A 17,217-nucleotide genomic window follows, 5' to 3' on the forward strand; every position below is an offset into this window, starting at 1 on the left:
TCAACAGGAATATGGTAACATTTTCTGTTAACTGACCTAGGGTCCTATTAAAATTTGAACACCACATATCATCCACAGTAAAGCTGATTCAAGTCAATTTTTGCGGGCAATTAGAATATTTAAAAGTATTAATTTATGAAATTCGTATGGGATTTCTAGCGCAATTTAAAAAGTCCTCTTATTATTGTTATATATATTTATTTATTTATTAATACTTTTGGTTAGGACTACACATTTAATGCAAATTATTACACGAATGAGCTATTCTCCAATAAAGAGAAATATAATTAGCAAAATACATGATATACATATGTATGTATGTGTATAGGATAATACATCTGTATGTTAAGACGGTTTGAGTTTGTTTACATAGTTTGATATAAATACGTACACATATTGTTGTAATATCTGTATACAATATGTTTTGTTTAGTTTATAGACACATAATTGAGGTCAGCACAGATTACCAAGTAACATCAAAGGGTTATGCATATCGATTGCTAGTCCATTAGGTTTTTTTTAAGAGAGAATACTGTTAGGAACATTGAGCAGTTATAGTTCATTGAAAACAGGGCTCTTATATTATGGTGCAGGAGTTTTTCTCGCGAAATGGATTAACCTTTTGGGTGTTGAATCCACTCAGCAGACAATCATCCGCCTCATGATCCATCATGTACTGCATCATTGCATGGCAAGCCTCAGACACTTGTATGCGCTGTACTCCCACTTCACGACGCAGTTGCTCATTTACGCTACGCTGCTGTTGCAAATTAGCAGCCATTATATCCAGCACAGCAGTCTCGGCAAGACCTATGATGAATGTCAACTAAATTTTCGGTTTGCGAACAAAAGAGTAGCTGGAAATTATCAATGTAAGAAATTAATACGCACTGTATAAAACACTATAAACTACCTTTAAAAGCTCTTGAAAGGCACAAGTACGAGCTCTAAATATATTCAATAAATCAATATTTTAACAGAGCTGGTATATCATAACTAGCGGGAACTGTGTAGTGGCAACCCTAGCAACAGCTGGAGCATATGGATATATCGGATCGGTCTTATCGATAGACTCTGCAATTTAATTTGTAAATAAACATGGAATTGGAGGGATCTGAACTTGGTACTAAGGATTATTGGGAAACCAGCTACACGCGCGAGATCAAGAATTACAAAAGCCATGGAGATGTGGGTGAAATCTGGTTTGATGAGGACTCCCAACAACGCGTTGTTGACTGGCTGCTAAAGCAGGACAACATTGACAAGCAGAAGGCACGTGTATTGGACTTGGGTTGCGGCAATGGCATGTTTCTAATTGCTCTCGGGAATGAGGGATACACTCAGCTAACAGGCGTGGACTACTCACCTAAAGCCATAGAGCTGGCACAAGGCATTGCCAAGGATCAAACGCTAAGCATAAACTATCAAGTGGCTGATTTAACGCAAGGCGCACAGGAACTGGGCACTTATCAAATTGTTCATGATAAGGGCACCTACGATGCGGTGAGCTTGTGTCCCGACAATCCCAAGGAGAAGCGCATGCAATATCTTGCAACAGTGGCGCAATTGTTGCAGGATGAGGAGAGCTTCTTTGTCATAACATCCTGCAATTGGACGGAGGATGAGTTGCTGCAGAGCTTTGATGAGCTGTTTACCAAACATTGTACAATACCAACACCCACATTCAAATTTGGTGGCAAGGTGGGCAATGTAGTTACATCGGTTGTATTTAAGAAGCGCAAAACGAAATAAGCATCAATATTATATGTTGACAAATATTATATTGCATTTACCGTCAATAAAACTTTATTATTGAAATAGAATCATTAATGTTGACAGCTAATAGTTGTTGTCAACATTTAGCATGATCAATTCTTAGAGGCTGTGCATGAATTTGTATATTTTTCACACTTGAAAGCGAAGATTAACAAAACAAATCCAAATGAGGTAAGCAATTAGACACTGTATAAATTATCAAGATAATATTGCATTATTTAAACGCGTCATTCATTGTACTTTGTATTGAATTTTTAAGGCAATAGCACTACGGGTCACTTTCACTGACGTCACAGCAGCATTTAGTGATAATGATAGGACAATAGTAATATTTATGTATATGTATATTTGCATTTGGATTTTGTGTGTGTATAAACTATTAAATCAGCGGCACAATAACAGAAACAAACAACAATAAATGTACAGCTTTTTTATGTGAAGCTTCGGCACAGCCGAATATTGTTTTAAGCATTGCTCTTGTCAGCAGCAAAATTCAAACTCAAATCGAAATCCTTGTAATTCGTTTAGAAGCCATTGGCTAACTGGCAAGAGCACTTACAATTATAAACATGTGATAGAATTTTAAAATGAGTAAAAATACTTGCGCTAAACATTCGACATAGTACAATAATAATAGTATATAAGTTAGTAACATGTGAGACGCGTTAGCTATCAGGTTAGTAAACGATTAAACAGCTGATAGGCCAACTACGCTAGGCGTTACAAGTACATAGTAGACAATAATTATGCTAAGTTCCTTCCAATAAGATATGCTACTTTTCAGGATAAAAATGTGCGGACAAAACCCTTAATATCAGCACGGCACATGGGACAGTTAACAACGCTCGGCGCGCATTGATTGCAAGTAGCTAAAAAGCGAATTATAATAATTATAAAATAATATTTATTATTATGCTTTAAATAACTCACCCAAATGACCGCAGGGCAGAAAAACCACTCCCACTTCTTCATCCAGACAGACTTTGCACAAGCGTGCATCCTTTAGCAGACGATTCTCTTCCTCGAGTGACAAGTTGCCATTCGGATTAGCCACATTAACCGGTGCTGGCATAAGGGTTGCTGCTGCTGCTGGTGCTACTTTAGCTTTGGGTGGTTCATCTGGTGCTGTTGCGGCTGCTGCTGCGGCTTTGCTGGTGGTGGCTGTGCTTTCTGCAGGTGGCGCTGTAGGTTCGGTCACCTCCAACGCTGCATCTCCCCCTGCATCATCGAATATAGCATGCAGCAGCTCATCCAAAGTGTCATAGGCGCTACCTGTGCTAGAGAGCTTGCGTGCTATAGTTGAACGCACCACGCCCACATCAATGCCTAAGGCCAATGCTTCACATGCTGGCGCAGCGGACATGGCGCCATTGATGGTCGTAGGCACCGAGGGCGGTGCCGAGGCATCGGCTAATGATGATGACGATGCGCCTGAGTTAGTTGTTTCACGCACCTGACGCACATAATTGGGTCCCTTGGCGAGCAGTACAAACTGGCATTTGGGTGACCATTTGGCATGTTCATGCCAGGGCTCATCTTCCTTTTGCCAAGAGCGTAATCCAATATTGCAATGAAAGCAGCGCACTTGATCATCAATTTTTTGATAGTATAAACCTGCTTGAGCTAGTGCATCGGCTGGTTGTATGTTGGCAATGGGCCAATCACTAAATGTGCGTAAGCGCGCCTCCATGCTGGCGTATTTTGGACGCTGCGGTTGTGTAGTAGGCTGTATGCCCAGTTCCTCCAGATCCTTGCCGGCGAACTCAATTAGTGGTCCCATTTGTACGCGTGGACAGTTGGGGAAGAAGCGACGATGTTCATTGAAAGCATTATCGTTCTTCTCCCATTTGGCTATCACGCCCTTGCACCAAACGCATCTCACATGATCCGCTTGATTAAGATAGTAAAATCCTGCTTTGGCCAATGCTTGTGGTGTGATATTAGGATTCTGTAATAGTTAAAATAAATTTATAGTTGAAGTTTAATTAAGTCAAATTTGGAATACAAACAGGCCAATCCTTAAAAGTCTCCAATCGATTTGCCTCTATCAAGAGATCCGGACAAGCGCATTGGGTACCCTGTTGTGTTGTTCCACCGCCATCGACCACACTGTTGCCCTCACAGTCACTTGTAGTTGGCTCCATCGGGACATTACCACAATGATTGGGCGCCAGGACCATTGAACAAATTGGCGAAGCGCGACGATGTCGTTCCGCGACTTGATCGCCATATTCCCAATGATCTATGCGTATGTGACACCAATTGCACTCACACTCCAGCCAATTGCCCGTAGCAAAGAAACCATTTTTCACCAAATCATCAACATGGACGGGCGCATTAGTAGGCCATTCAGCAAAAGTCGCACGCCTCTCACTCTCTAATTCCAGGCGACGATCGCTCATGTTTTGTGAAGCACAGCGTTAAAACGTGACGTTATCTGTGCAGTTGTGATGCAATTGGCTTGAATGTGGATTAAAAAAAGAGCAATTGGCAAAATAGTTTTTATTGATTGCAACAGCAATGTGACCGCGGGGCAACAAAAACAAAATGCACTCAATAAGAAAATACTAGAATATACTAAACATAGCGTAGACTTGCAGTAAACAAAGACTAATAATTTGAAAAAGCATTACACGGACGTTCAATTAGTTAAGCATGCTACTTTGATTGCAGTTAAATAAAGTTTAATTCTAATATGGGCATTTCACTAAGCAAATAGTTAAAAGCAAAACAGCTGCTAGCTGTTAACGCAGCCCTGGCAAACAGCGCGTAAAACATTCTTTAACACTCTGGCCACACTGCGGTCGTCGGCCAGCACATAAAACATTTTTAAAAGTTTGTAAACTTTTCCTTTCGATTAGCACCAAACGCGTTAAGCTTATTGGGTGCTCAAAACGTAGCAAATCGCGTTTAAAATCGTATTAAACGCATTTTCTTCTGCAGGCCAGTCGACAGCCAAACAACGCTAAAATGTCCGGAATTATGAGATTGCCATCGATTTTGGCTAAGAATGCTGTAGCCTCCATGGTAGGTACTCTACGCCGCCACCAGCCAAAAATAAAAACATATAAATGTTAAGCACTGCTGCACATTATACAATCAAACATAGGCTTTGACGTAGTTAACTATTAAATTAGATACACTCGTGCCTGCTGCAGTTGCTGCCAAAAGCGTAGGGGGTCCCGTGTGTCCCCGACGCTAGTGTTATGTAATTTTGTCGAATTTTCGAGCTATACAAACGCATTGTGCTTCTCTGGCATTGCATAAATGTCAAAAGCGCATGCAACAGCTGTGCCTGGTTTGTTTTGCATTAACTTTTGTATTTGTGGCAAAGTGCAGAGGATGAACAAGCACAGAGGTTATGTTGCCGCTGGGGAAAGGAATTTAGCAACAAGCAGCCATAAACTGATAAGTTCTATGTCTATTGCTATGGAGGGAGGCACGTCTCTAGCAGCTGATTAGCTCCAGCTCTCAGCTATAATTCATTTAAAGTATTTTTCAGATTACATAAGCAATTAATTGCTGTCAGTTTTGCGCACTCTAAAGCGGCGCTTTGCCTGATTGACTTATCAGTTTAGCTTGCGCTTCCATCTGTCCGCCTACATAACATGGGAAATCATTTAAAGCGAGAAAAAAATTCTCTCTTCTCTCAAACGCCCCATGCAGCTCTCTCGCGCTCTTTATCTAGATTGGCACATGTGTTAACAAATTAAAACATCTTATCGCTTAATAGTCCAACTGTTTTGCAAGAATTCATTAAAATATTTTTTGTTTAGGCTGTAGATAAATAAATAATACTAAACTCAATTGCGATTACGCGTGGAAAAAAAGAATGTTATCAATTTATGATATGGAAGTCACTTTCTCTACTCTATTTGCTTCTAGTTTTTGTTCAAAACCTTATTTTTATTTACTTTTATTCTTTAATAAATATTTGGGCAGATTATACATACACAGATAAAAACCAAGCCCTTGGATAAGCCCCCAAGTATGAAGCAGCGACTCTTTATTAGTTACTTATCATTTATTTAATATAGTCAAGAGTTGATGCAAGCGAATAAAAAATAACTGAGTTATCAGACAGACTTTAAGTAAGTTTAAAATATTGTAAATAATAAAAACAAAGCTATAAATTTTGTTTTGTAAATAAACTATTTATCATTCAAACTACAGTCGTCTTTGTTGACATGCAAGCTTCACTGTAAATTTACTTAGTTCATTAGATAAACAAACAAAAGTAAGTTTACGTAATGGAAACTCAGAGCGGGCAGCGATTTTTTGCAGTTTAAAATTTAACAAATTGCAATTTATTGCAATTTTTATGCACAGTTGGCTTTGTAAGTACCTCGCAGCTCATTCTCGTCATCATTAAGCTCAACACGCTATCAATCTAGCAATCTAACAAGCGATCAACTTATCAATTTCAGCAACGTCAGTCTGCAGCGGCAGCGACGACGCAGCTGCAGCGCAAATATCACATAACACATGGCAAGCAGCAGGCGACGGCGGCTAATCCGGATGCAATCTCGAAGGATTATCCTGTGGTGGATCATGCCTACGATGCCATAGTCGTGGGTGCTGGCGGCGCTGGACTGCGTGCTGCGTTTGGTCTCGTGGCTGAGGGTTTCCGCACTGCTGTCATCACCAAACTGTTCCCCACCCGTTCGCATACAATTGCTGCTCAGGGCGGCATTAATGCAGCGCTGGGCAATATGGAGGAGGATGACTGGAAGTGGCATATGTACGATACGGTGAAGGGCAGCGATTGGCTGGGTGATCAGGATGCCATTCACTATATGACACGCGAGGCGCCCAAGGCGGTCATCGAGCTGGAGAACTATGGCATGCCCTTCTCACGCACACAGGACGGCAAAATCTATCAGCGTGCCTTTGGTGGTCAGAGCTTGAAGTTCGGCAAGGGCGGTCAAGCGCACAGATGCTGCGCCGTGGCTGATCGTACAGGACACTCGCTGCTGCATACGCTCTATGGTCAATCCTTGAGCTACGACTGCAACTACTTTGTGGAATACTTTGCGCTAGATTTGATCATGGAGCAGGGCGAATGCCGTGGCGTGTTGGCTTTGAATCTGGAGGATGGCTCACTGCATCGTTTCCGCGCACAGAACACTGTCATTGCAACTGGTGGCTATGGACGCGCCTTCTTCAGCTGCACCTCGGCGCATACCTGCACTGGTGATGGCACTGCTATGGTGGCACGTCAGGGTTTGCCCTCGCAGGATTTGGAATTCGTGCAGTTCCACCCCACGGGCATCTATGGTGCCGGCTGTCTCATCACCGAGGGCTGCCGTGGTGAGGGCGGTTACCTCATCAATGCCAAGGGTGAGCGCTTCATGGAACGCTATGCGCCCGTGGCGAAGGATTTGGCCTCTCGTGATGTTGTCTCGCGTTCGATGACTATTGAAATCATGGAGGGTCGCGGCGTGGGTCCTGATAAGGATCATGTCTATCTGCAACTGCATCATTTGCCACCCAAGCAGCTGGCTGAGCGTCTGCCTGGCATTTCCGAAACTGCCATGATCTTTGCTGGCGTCGATGTCACACGCGAACCCATCCCAGTGCTGCCCACCGTGCACTACAACATGGGCGGCATCCCCACCAACTATCGTGGTCAGGTGCTAACCATCGATAACAATGGTAAGGACAAGATTGTGCCCGGTCTCTATGCTGCCGGCGAGGCTGCCTCCAGCTCTGTGCATGGTGCCAATCGTTTGGGTGCCAACTCGTTGTTGGATCTGGTTGTCTTCGGACGCGCCTGCGCCAAAACCATTGCTGAGGAGAATCGCCCTGGTGCGCCCGCGCCCACGCTCAAGGATGTTAGTAGCTATGCTATAAATTTGAGTTAACTGTTTTTAATACTTTTATATCTACTAGAATGCTGGTGAGATGTCGGTGGCCAACTTGGATAAGCTGCGTAATGCTAACGGTCAAATCACCACCGCTGATTTGCGCCTCAAGATGCAAAGGACCATGCAAAATCATGCTGCTGTATTCCGTGATGGTCCCATACTCCAGGAGGGCGTCAGCAAGATGAAGGAGATCTACAAGCAGTTTAAGGATGTCAAGGTTATCGACAAGTGCGTAAAAAGTAAATTTTTCTATGTATATGATTAACATAGGCTTTTTTTAAAGATCGCTGGTCTGGAACTCGGATCTGGTTGAGACATTGGAGCTGCAGAATTTGTTGGCCAATGCACAGATGACCATTGTCGGTGCTGAGGCGCGCAAGGAGTCGCGTGGTGCGCACGCACGTGAGGACTTCAAGACCCGCATTGATGAATATGTAAATTTTATGCGACATAATGTTTCAACTTCAATGCTCACTATATTTTATTTGATTATTACAGGACTTTAGCAAGCCCTTGGAGGGTCAGGAGAAGAAGCCCGTGGAGCAGCATTGGCGCAAGCATACCCTCTCCTGGGTTAAGGATTCTCAGGGTGAGATAGAGCTGAAGTACAGAAATGTAATCGATCACACGCTGGACGACGAGTGCCAGACGGTGCCACCAGCAATACGCTCCTACTAAAAAAAAAAAAACAATAGTACACACACCCACATGGAACCGCCTGATTACTTAAGCGACTAGGCACAGGTGTCTACTACTAATTTACAACCAACTTGCTGCTTTATTTTCCTACTGCGTTTTGCAGTCGTTAGTGCAAAAAAAAACTATTTTGTTATACATATGTTTATCATATATGTATAATTATTACTTTGCTATAATTTAGTATTTAAATTGCGTTACATTTCAAACGCCTAACCAGTGCCCTCCTTAAACAGTGAACTTTCATTTAATTTGTTTTTACATTTACAATTATTTTCTTTTTTAAACATTAAGCAAAAAGTGTGTAGTTGGTAGTTGACGACTTGTCTGTAAATGAAAACGAAAATGTAAAGAATACAATTTTTCTAGTATTTGTTAAATTTATTAACTTATTGAAAGAAAACAAACAAAAAAAAAATAAATAAGAAACAAAATAATGCGCTAGAAATTTGTATTAAAATTAAAGCAATATTGTGAGCTGCTTCTAAGCCTGAAAAACATGCACTTCAGTGGTTTTTATATTAAGCGTAGTTAGTATATCCAAAGCAGCGCTATTGAAACCTGTGGGTCCACACATGGCCACAAAGGTGAATCTTTCGGCGGGCGACTGCTTGAAGTGTGGTTCGAGCAGTAGCTGGGAAATGCGTCCAGCTTCCTGTGTTAGTATGTGCTGGCAAGTGAAACGTTCATCGCTCAGTTGCAGCGCTTGTAGCTTCTCCTGCAGCCAAATGTCCTGCTGGGTTTTGTTGAAGTAAAGCAGCTGCAAACGTTCGCTGTAGAAAGCAGAAAGATTTTTATACATTGATTGTGTTTGATGTCTACAAACTTACATGCGATTGGAATTTCTTTTAAGTAGCGCTGGTATAACACTTAAAATTGGCGTCAAACCGCTGCCAGCAGCGAGCAGTAATATGTTTCGATGTTTCTCTAGTTGTGATAGCCTAAAATTGCCACGTGGTAAACTCAATTGCAGCCGAGCTCCTGGTTTGAGTTCATGCAAATAACTAGACACGGGTCCTGCCTCATAGTGTTTGATAAGAAAATGTTGCGTGGCAAGGCAGCTGTCAACTGCCTCCGCAGTCATCCACGTCTCTGATACTGGTGTATAGCTGCGCTGCAGCAGCTCACCATTGTATGGCACCTCAATGTCCAAGTGATATCCCACAGGCAAATGCAGCAGCAGTTCCCGCTGCACGCTTTGCAGGCTCAGCTCAAAGGAATCGTGGTTAAAGTGCGCGCAATGCAGCACTTCAAACTCATGCAGCTCATCCAGTGCTTCAAGTTTGCTGCTTTCATGTGTGCCATACTTGCTCCAAGGCTCAGCCAACTGCTTGGCTAGCGTTACCTCAACTTTGCCTGTTTCAGCGCCCACTCGTACGCTCTTTGGTGGCCAATCTACTGCAGCGTTTAGCTGAAACTTATATACATGCCAACTAGCTGCTAAAAGCACGCGTAGCTCCAGCTCACACGCTGATTGTCGCTTCAACAACAATCCGGGATTAGCCAGACGTCGCGTATAGAAGCAGAGCGTCAGTTCGCTACGCTGCTGTATCCAATCAAAGCGTGGTGCAATTTCTGTGGGTGGTAGTGGTGCTTGCATTAATTCTGCATCTGTTGCTAACGTTTCCTTTTTGACCGCCGCAGTTTGCAGCAAAGGACCCACATAGCATTTGCCTAGCAACTGCGGATAGTTTACCCAGGCATGCACCTCGTCAAATAGTTTTGTAGCATCACGGCCAACGCCACGCATAAGCTCATCCACACCGCCTGGATGAAAGTCCATGTAGCGTGTGACATTGAAAACCTTGCCTCGTATGGCCATCCACGCATCGCCAACCTGGTTATGCTTGGCCAGCTCACTGCGACTCACTGGCACTACACGTCCAGCAGTGCCCGATAAATCAGCGCCTGAATTACACAGCCGTATCCAGTTCATCAACGAATAGCCAGGTTTCAAAGCACATTTGTTGCGCGGATTGCCTGTGGCTGAACCTGTAGACGCTCCATTAGCGCTGTTATTTAATTTTTGTTGCGCTGTGCTGGGCAATTGTAAACTATTCCCAGCTAAAGCAGTCACAGCCGGTGGCTTAAGAGTCGGCAACTTGTTGATCGTAGGCGGTTTTAGCATGGAATCTTCACTCATCTTTTAATGTAAATGGTTTGTTATTGTTATTGGGCTCATCAGCTGTTAGGATTGTTGCGCTGACTAATCGAAAACATAAGTATTATCGATATTGCCATATCGATAATGCGTAACATTTGAGCTATTTTTTTTAGCTATATCTAGCTTTTTACTCTAATAAATTGTAGCAACACTGCTTACTATACATCACTAATATATGTATATTTATCTCAGCTGTTCGATCGTTTACTTGTTTTTGCGTGTATTTGTATTTTTCGTCGGCACTTCAACTCGACGTTTGTAAATTATATTGTGGGCATTTGTCATTAAGGGAACTTCGAGTGTGCAAGTTTCTGTTGGAATAACGTAAAATTAGCTGTTATTAACTGTAAGCACGAAACGTATACAACGTATAACAAGAAATTATAATAATTATATGTACCTAGTAAACTCAAGTGTATGTGTGTGAAAACTTAAACTTGGCGGTTTTCCTTGCGTCTTCGATGATAAACCGGTTCAAAGCTAGATTAAGCACATATGTCAAGCTTTTATGCAATGTTTAACTGCGTGTATTACAAAACTGCAATGCCTATTCTTGAATATAGCACTTTAATTGTCTGCATGATGTCATTGCTCACATGCAGACAAATTTTCCATTCCTTCTCGTTCTTTTAATTCCAGCGACCTATTGCCGGTCGTTTAGTTTGCTTTGTTGTTTATTGTGTAAATACACGAAAACTATTTCCCACCGACACACACCTACGTTTAATTAGTTGGACCGTGCTCTCTGTTCCTAGACGCAACAGGTGTGTGTTTCATAAATCGAAATTATATGCACATATGTACATACATTGAATATAACAACTGTTATCCCGCCTGCTTGATGGTTTTGACAGCAATCTTATCAAGGGAACAGCAATCCAAGCCATGTTGGTTGCCTAATTCCAATGTGTGGAACCTAGATTGATAGCGTATTGAACTTTGTTTGCTCAAATTGTTATTTAATACACCACATATACACACAACCAAAACATGTTGAGATTAATATCTTTGTGTTTACAATGAGTGAGTGAGTGGAATTTATTTGTTGCCATGTGCAAATTAATGTCGGGCAATTCAATAAAGCTTATTAAGAAAACCCAGACACATATGGGGCGAACCAATTACGCTACGCTGACGTCGCAATTGCTGATAACAGAATGTTACAACAACAAACAAACCAGTCACACTAACAACAACAACGACGACAGCGATGACCATGACAGACAAGTATGAATAACGATGAAAATAAAGATAAACAACGCAAAGATAAACACAGCCGGCAATATTTTCCATTAAGCGAAAAGAAAACAGAGCGAGGGTGCTAAAGAGAGAGCACTAAATCAAACTAACTGATTAATACGCTCTCTTTTTTAAAAGTATGTTTACAACTTTTTATTACTTCTTATTATTTACACACAAATTGCCCAAAGAACGGGGTCAATCATGTGTTGGGGGTTTTATTATTTTGACTGAAATTCAATCATTTAAGCCCGTTATAAACTGTCTGCAGCTAGTTCAACTCAATTTTATGAGCATATGATAAGATAATGATTTAACAAAACAATTATATACAAACTACGCATATGGTAACAACAATAAACAATTTTATCGTCTGATGAACTGACTCCATGTGTCTTATCACGATAAACTCTAAAGACCTCTGAACCTCTTTCGACAAGCAAATCACACGCTGCTGTGGAAATGCAACTCATTTTTTTTATAGTTTTCCGCTCCGTAATTTACTTGTTTTAAAAATAGTTTTAGTATAGATTGTGTGCATGCAAAGCACAAACAAAAGGCAATTTGTTTATAATAAATATGTGCGCGAAATAGCGCAATATCTTTTCTATGTAAGTGCTTAGCAATGAAATATAAACAACAAACCGCAAGTTCAAAGCACGAGAAGCTTGTCTAACTCAATTTATTTATCAGCGCAAGAAATGTACTTTATATTTTACAATTCCATTTTTTGCTACATTTACTCAGACAGCGCTAATATGATAAATAAATAGTGAGTATGAGTCATTCAAACACATGAGACCTACAGTCATTGCAATCTGGTTCTGACTGTGTCGCCATGTGAATGGTTATTTTTTAAACAAATTGGACTTGCTGGCCGGCAAAATCAATTGAAATTAATGAAATGGAAATTGCAAAACACTTAAACATTATTTAATACAATTAAATATTCAATGCAATTCTCAGACATTACTTCATATTGAGAGGAACAGATTTTGCAAGACAATGCAAAGCAATTGAAAGTGGAATAAAATAATGATTTAAAAGTCTTAAAAATCAAAATAGAACACTTGCCAAAATGGTTAGAAAATAATTTAGACTATCGTTCTTGCAAACGAGTTTAATATTGTATTTTCTTTATCAATTTATCTGTATTTAAAATTTAAAATAAACTAATTCAGTTTGGTCTTACCATTAATCGCTAATTAATTCAGATCATAGAGACTAGAATTGTAAATTATTGTAAATTTATCATTTTCAGATTAAAAACACATGGACCAGACTGTGCGAACATAAACAACTCAACACAAGCATCTATAGTAGCCGCTGATACTAACTGAAACTCGCTACATATTGTAGCAATAATAAATAATAAGTAAAGGAATTCCAAGGCGCACAAGCATGCCCGAAATGCAGCTGGACAAGAGCAAAGAGTCTGTGCCACTGAGCCGCAGCATTGGCGCCTTCATATTTGGTCTGTTGCAAACATTCTTTCGCATAATCTTTCGCTTGATCTATGGCACAAAGGGTGAGCATATGCCGCCCATAACTGATCCCATACTGCTGGAATCGGCCACATCGTTGGCCAAGAAAATACGCAATAAAGAGGTAAGTGCTTATCTAATAACAAAATGTGTAATATTTATATAATTTTCAAAATTTGCTTTGCAGCTGAGCAGCGTGCAGGTGCTGGAGTCGTTCATACGTCGCGTCAAGGAGGTAAATCCGTTGCTAAACTGCGTTGTGGATGAGCGCTATGATGACGCGCACAAGGAGGCTGTCGCAGCTGATGAGCTTATCAAATCCGGCACATACACTGCTGAGCAGCTGGCGGAGCAAAAACCTTTTCTGGGCGTGCCCATAACCACAAAGGATTGCATATCAGTCAAGGGTATGTAACTGGCTTGGCTTAAAGCTTAATGTTAATAACAAATTGTTTAACAGGTATGCTGTTCACCGCTGGACTTTATGCACGTCGCGAGGTGCGCGCTGAGAAAGATGCAGAAGCCATGGCGCTGATGCGCAAAGCTGGCGCTATACCCTTTGCTTTGACCAATGTCTCCGAGGTGTGCATGTGGTGGGAGAGCAATAATACTGTGCACGGACGCACACGCAATGCCTACGACACAAATCGCATTGTGGGCGGCTCCAGCGGCGGCGAGGGCTGCACTCAATCGGCGGCTGCCTCGCCTTTTGGTCTGGGCTCTGATATTGGCGGCTCCATACGCATGCCAGCATTCTTCAATGGCATTTTTGGTCATAAGCCCAGCAAGCTGGTGGTGTCAAATGATGGACAGTTCCCCACACCTTTCAGCGCGGAGCAAAACTCATTTTTGGGCTTGGGTCCTATGTCGCGCTTTGCTGAGGATTTGCGTCCCATGCTGCAAATCATGGCAGGCGAAAAGGCAGCGCTGTTGCGTCTAAGCAAACCTGTTGAGCTGGAGCGCGTAAAGTTTTACTATCAGGAAACGGATGGCGGCGGCCGCATGGTCTCGGCAGTCGATGCGGACTTGCTGCAGTCCATGCAACGCATTGTGCAGCACTTGCGACAGAAATTTGGACACGCACAGGTGGAGCGCGTGCAGTTGCCCGAGTTTCGTCAGTCGGCAGCCATTTGGTTTGCCAATATGCGTGACGATTCAGGACATGGATTTAGCTTTCAGCTGGGCGACTTGCGCTACGAGATCAATACATATCTGGAAATGCTCAAGTGGATGGTGGGCGCTTCCAAGCACACTTTTATTGGCCTAACCACAGCGCTCATGGATAATCAACAGTGCCAGCATGGCTCCTCCAAGTATCATCATCTGGTGGCTAAGCGTGATGCATTGCGGCAAACGCTGCAGCAGCTGCTGGGTGACAATGCTGTGCTCATTTATCCTACACATCCTACAGTGGCACCTTATCACAACGAGCCCATCATGCGTCCCATCAACTTTAGCTACACGGGCATTATAAATGTCTTGGGCTTTCCAGCTACAGCTGTTCCATTGGGTCTGGGCAGCGAGGGTGTGCCGCTGGGTGTACAGGTCATCGCAAACTTTAATGAGGATCGCTTGTGCCTAGCAGTTGCTGAGGAGCTGGAGCGTGCTTTTGGCGGTTGGACGCGTCCCGAAGTGCGGCTTTAATGCCACTACCCTTGTACTTTATATCAAACATCATACATATGTATTTAGGCTAGCTTAGCATAGTATTGGACGTTGCATCCTGGTACCATACCCCCCGCTTCACCCACCTGACTGATCGCTTTGGCCGATCTATCAGCATATATATTTGGATGTTTATTAATTATTCTAGTGCCTCTATCTATAATATCAAATTTTCGATGTGTGGTTTATTGCTTTTATATATACATACATATATTATGTATATCTGTATCCTTGTATACGTGTTTTAACCATTAACTAATGATTTTTGCATTTAAAATAAAAATTGTTAACAAACTGTGAAAACATATTTATGTAATTTGTAGTAAATGTAAATAAAGTTTTTTTTTTATCTGTCTGTGTAGCACCTTTTGTGACAAATCACAAATTTATGATTTTTTTTTATCATTTTACCAATGTCATATAAGATTTGGCGTAAAAAGATTCCCCATGCGAAAGTAAACAGCTTATAATGCTGACGGTTGGGGTAAACAAAACTAACCCTTTGTTTATTCGTATTCAACATACAATAAATATAGCTCTGCTTCTTTTACATTATAAATAAATAAAACTAATCAATAACATATTCAACTGGAAGATCAGCTTGCGATCAATGTTCAATGTTAGCTTCAGGCTGGTAACCATGCCAAGTTTAACTGGCGACTGGTCGTTTACATAAAATTATATCTGGTCTTAGTTCTTGCCGCCCAACGAAATGATGAGCTTCAGTAGATCCGCTCGCTTGGCTTTGACCGTATCAATATGCAGTATAGGCAAGCCTTCAATCATCTCGTAGCGATTCACATAGTCAGCAATGTGATCAGTCATGCAAATGACATGAATTCCACAGTCGTAGCCGTTGGTTTGTTGCAAACAGCGCATGGGACGAATCTTGGCCTGACGTGCACCTAGCGCATCCTTCACTTTGCTAATGAGTTCCAACGAGGGCTCAGTGTTGTTGTTGCCATAAGAGTCAAAATGGAAGAACGTCTTCTCGGGCCTAGAGAGTACAAGCAGCGACCAGTGGGTGCCGCCTGCTTCCGTATTGCCATTATCGTTTAACGCAAAGAAAATAAATGATTTGTTGACCGCGTCATGCTCGCCAAATAGCATATCCAGCTCTGAGTCGTCCATGTACTTAATGCATTGAGTCACTTCTGGCGCAATGAAGTACATATCTCTGTTATTCTTGTACTTAACGTGTGACAAATACTCATAATAGAAGCTTAAGATCTGTGTGAAATAATGGCTTAGTTAAAACATTTATTAAATAATGTAAGCACTACCTGATCATTTAACCAACGTGGTCCGTGGAGCAGCTGCACGTCGGACATGCGCAGACAGGAGTCATGGAAGCTGAGTGATATAGGATCAGCTTTGCTCATCTTGTTTTTATTCTTATTAAGTTTTGCAGCGTTGCGTCTTTGTAAAATTCGACGCGGCGTCTGATTTTGATTTTGACGAGCGTGCTCCCTAAAAAGTACCATAATATTGTATAATTTTGAAATATGCCTTATATATGAGTAACAATTGAACCTTAATATTTTTCTGTCATTCGTATACATTTTACGTCAAATTTACAAATTATATTGTCGATATATATTAAAACAACGAATAGTGTCAGCGAGCTCCGAATCAAAATGTCGCCTACCGTTAGATTTTTAAAATCTGGATGACCGTACTTTGCACAATATGCTGTGTGAGCAGTGCAGCAACAAAAATTGTAATAAGTACGAGTAGGATGCAAACAGCGCAACATCTAACAAGCCATTGGCATGTATTATCCACAATAATATCGTGTGAGCGCAGTGCTTGATTAATCGATAATTTAATTGATTGCTTAAAATTGATTTGAATTTAAAAACATATTAATATTATTAAATATAAGATATAATAGCATTATGACTTAGATGCTTGTGTGATCACTTTGAATAGTTTTGGATAAATTATACACAAATAACTATCAGCATATCAAAGATAGTTACTTAATTAGAGCATGACCGGCAGAAGCTGCGTATCACAACAAAGGCGAAAAATGCCAAAGCAATATTCGCCGTAAAAGAAAACGCATGAAAAACAAAAACAACACTTACCGATGTAAATCTCAGACCGCCGACAAATGTTATAATTGTTACTCTGGTCGTATATATTGTTTTTTAAGCCCGTGTTGTTTAGCATTTAGACGTAATCAATTATATAATCGTATTGATCGTTATTATTTATTTAGTTGGCCAAAATTGCGAAAACAGATGGCCAATCAGTGACAGCCAACTTCACTAAACTTGCAAATTTTGATGCTGCCAACCTGTAGGAAAAACGGTAGCAGCCC

At 41.4% G+C, this 17,217-nt stretch overlaps 7 protein-coding genes across 8 annotated transcripts; 3 read left to right on the plus strand and 4 right to left on the minus strand.

Moving 5' to 3' along the window:
* Positions 1-248: 248 nt before the first annotated feature.
* Positions 249-978, minus strand: LOC108597300 (guanine nucleotide-binding protein subunit gamma-1). The gene is made up of 2 exons (XM_017983778.2): positions 914-978; positions 249-857 (listed from the first exon to the last, which is right to left on the minus strand). The coding sequence occupies exon 2, from the start codon at positions 779-781 to the stop codon at positions 578-580; it is 204 nt and encodes a 67-aa protein (XP_017839267.1). The 5' UTR covers positions 782-857; positions 914-978; the 3' UTR covers positions 249-577.
* Positions 979-1,032: 54 nt separating this feature from the next.
* On the plus strand, positions 1,033-1,811 carry LOC108594843 (EEF1A lysine methyltransferase 2). Its single transcript, XM_017979980.2, has one exon. The coding sequence runs from the start codon at positions 1,099-1,101 to the stop codon at positions 1,750-1,752; it is 654 nt and encodes a 217-aa protein (XP_017835469.2). The 5' UTR covers positions 1,033-1,098; the 3' UTR covers positions 1,753-1,811.
* A 131-nt stretch (positions 1,812-1,942) lies between these two features.
* On the minus strand, positions 1,943-4,414 carry LOC108597299 (death-associated inhibitor of apoptosis 2). Its single transcript, XM_017983777.2, has 3 exons — positions 3,786-4,414; positions 2,707-3,724; positions 1,943-2,645 (listed from the first exon to the last, which is right to left on the minus strand). Exons 1-3 carry the CDS (start codon positions 4,176-4,178, stop codon positions 2,557-2,559), a joined length of 1,500 nt encoding a protein of 499 aa, XP_017839266.1. The 5' UTR covers positions 4,179-4,414; the 3' UTR covers positions 1,943-2,556.
* A 203-nt stretch (positions 4,415-4,617) lies between these two features.
* Positions 4,618-8,332, plus strand: LOC108597207 (succinate dehydrogenase [ubiquinone] flavoprotein subunit, mitochondrial). Its single transcript, XM_017983646.2, has 5 exons — positions 4,618-4,803; positions 6,204-7,610; positions 7,669-7,871; positions 7,927-8,077; positions 8,142-8,332. The coding sequence occupies exons 1-5, from the start codon at positions 4,747-4,749 to the stop codon at positions 8,319-8,321; spliced, it is 1,998 nt and encodes a 665-aa protein (XP_017839135.1). The 5' UTR covers positions 4,618-4,746; the 3' UTR covers positions 8,322-8,332.
* On the minus strand, positions 8,276-10,513 carry LOC108597209 (cytochrome b5 reductase 4). The gene is made up of 2 exons (XM_017983647.1): positions 9,170-10,513; positions 8,276-9,112 (listed from the first exon to the last, which is right to left on the minus strand). Exons 1-2 carry the CDS (start codon positions 10,480-10,482, stop codon positions 8,824-8,826), a joined length of 1,602 nt encoding a protein of 533 aa, XP_017839136.1. The 5' UTR covers positions 10,483-10,513; the 3' UTR covers positions 8,276-8,823.
* A 176-nt stretch (positions 10,514-10,689) lies between these two features.
* On the plus strand, positions 10,690-15,107 carry LOC108595032 (fatty-acid amide hydrolase 2). Its single transcript, XM_017980172.2, has 4 exons — positions 10,690-10,849; positions 13,004-13,350; positions 13,414-13,633; positions 13,687-15,107. Exons 2-4 carry the CDS (start codon positions 13,144-13,146, stop codon positions 14,868-14,870), a joined length of 1,611 nt encoding a protein of 536 aa, XP_017835661.1. The 5' UTR covers positions 10,690-10,849; positions 13,004-13,143; the 3' UTR covers positions 14,871-15,107.
* A 251-nt stretch (positions 15,108-15,358) lies between these two features.
* Positions 15,359-17,177, minus strand: LOC108596952 (sentrin-specific protease 8). Of its 2 annotated transcripts, none has more exons than XM_017983190.1 (3): positions 16,425-16,468; positions 16,175-16,361; positions 15,359-16,121 (listed from the first exon to the last, which is right to left on the minus strand). In XM_017983190.1, the coding sequence occupies exons 1-3, from the start codon at positions 16,451-16,453 to the stop codon at positions 15,582-15,584; spliced, it is 756 nt and encodes a 251-aa protein (XP_017838679.1). In that variant the 5' UTR covers positions 16,454-16,468; the 3' UTR covers positions 15,359-15,581. The 2 variants fall into 2 exon arrangements, with proteins under 2 accessions (XP_017838679.1, XP_017838680.1); XM_017983191.2 differs by lacking the exon at positions 16,425-16,468 and adding an exon at positions 16,982-17,177 and having other exon boundaries at positions 15,361-16,121.
* Positions 17,178-17,217: the final 40 nt, after the last annotated feature.

The sequence above is a fragment of the Drosophila busckii genome, chromosome 2R (assembly GCF_011750605.1).
Source record: "Drosophila busckii strain San Diego stock center, stock number 13000-0081.31 chromosome 2R, ASM1175060v1, whole genome shotgun sequence".
In the NCBI taxonomy this organism is placed as follows: Eukaryota; Metazoa; Arthropoda; class Insecta; order Diptera; family Drosophilidae; genus Drosophila; species Drosophila busckii.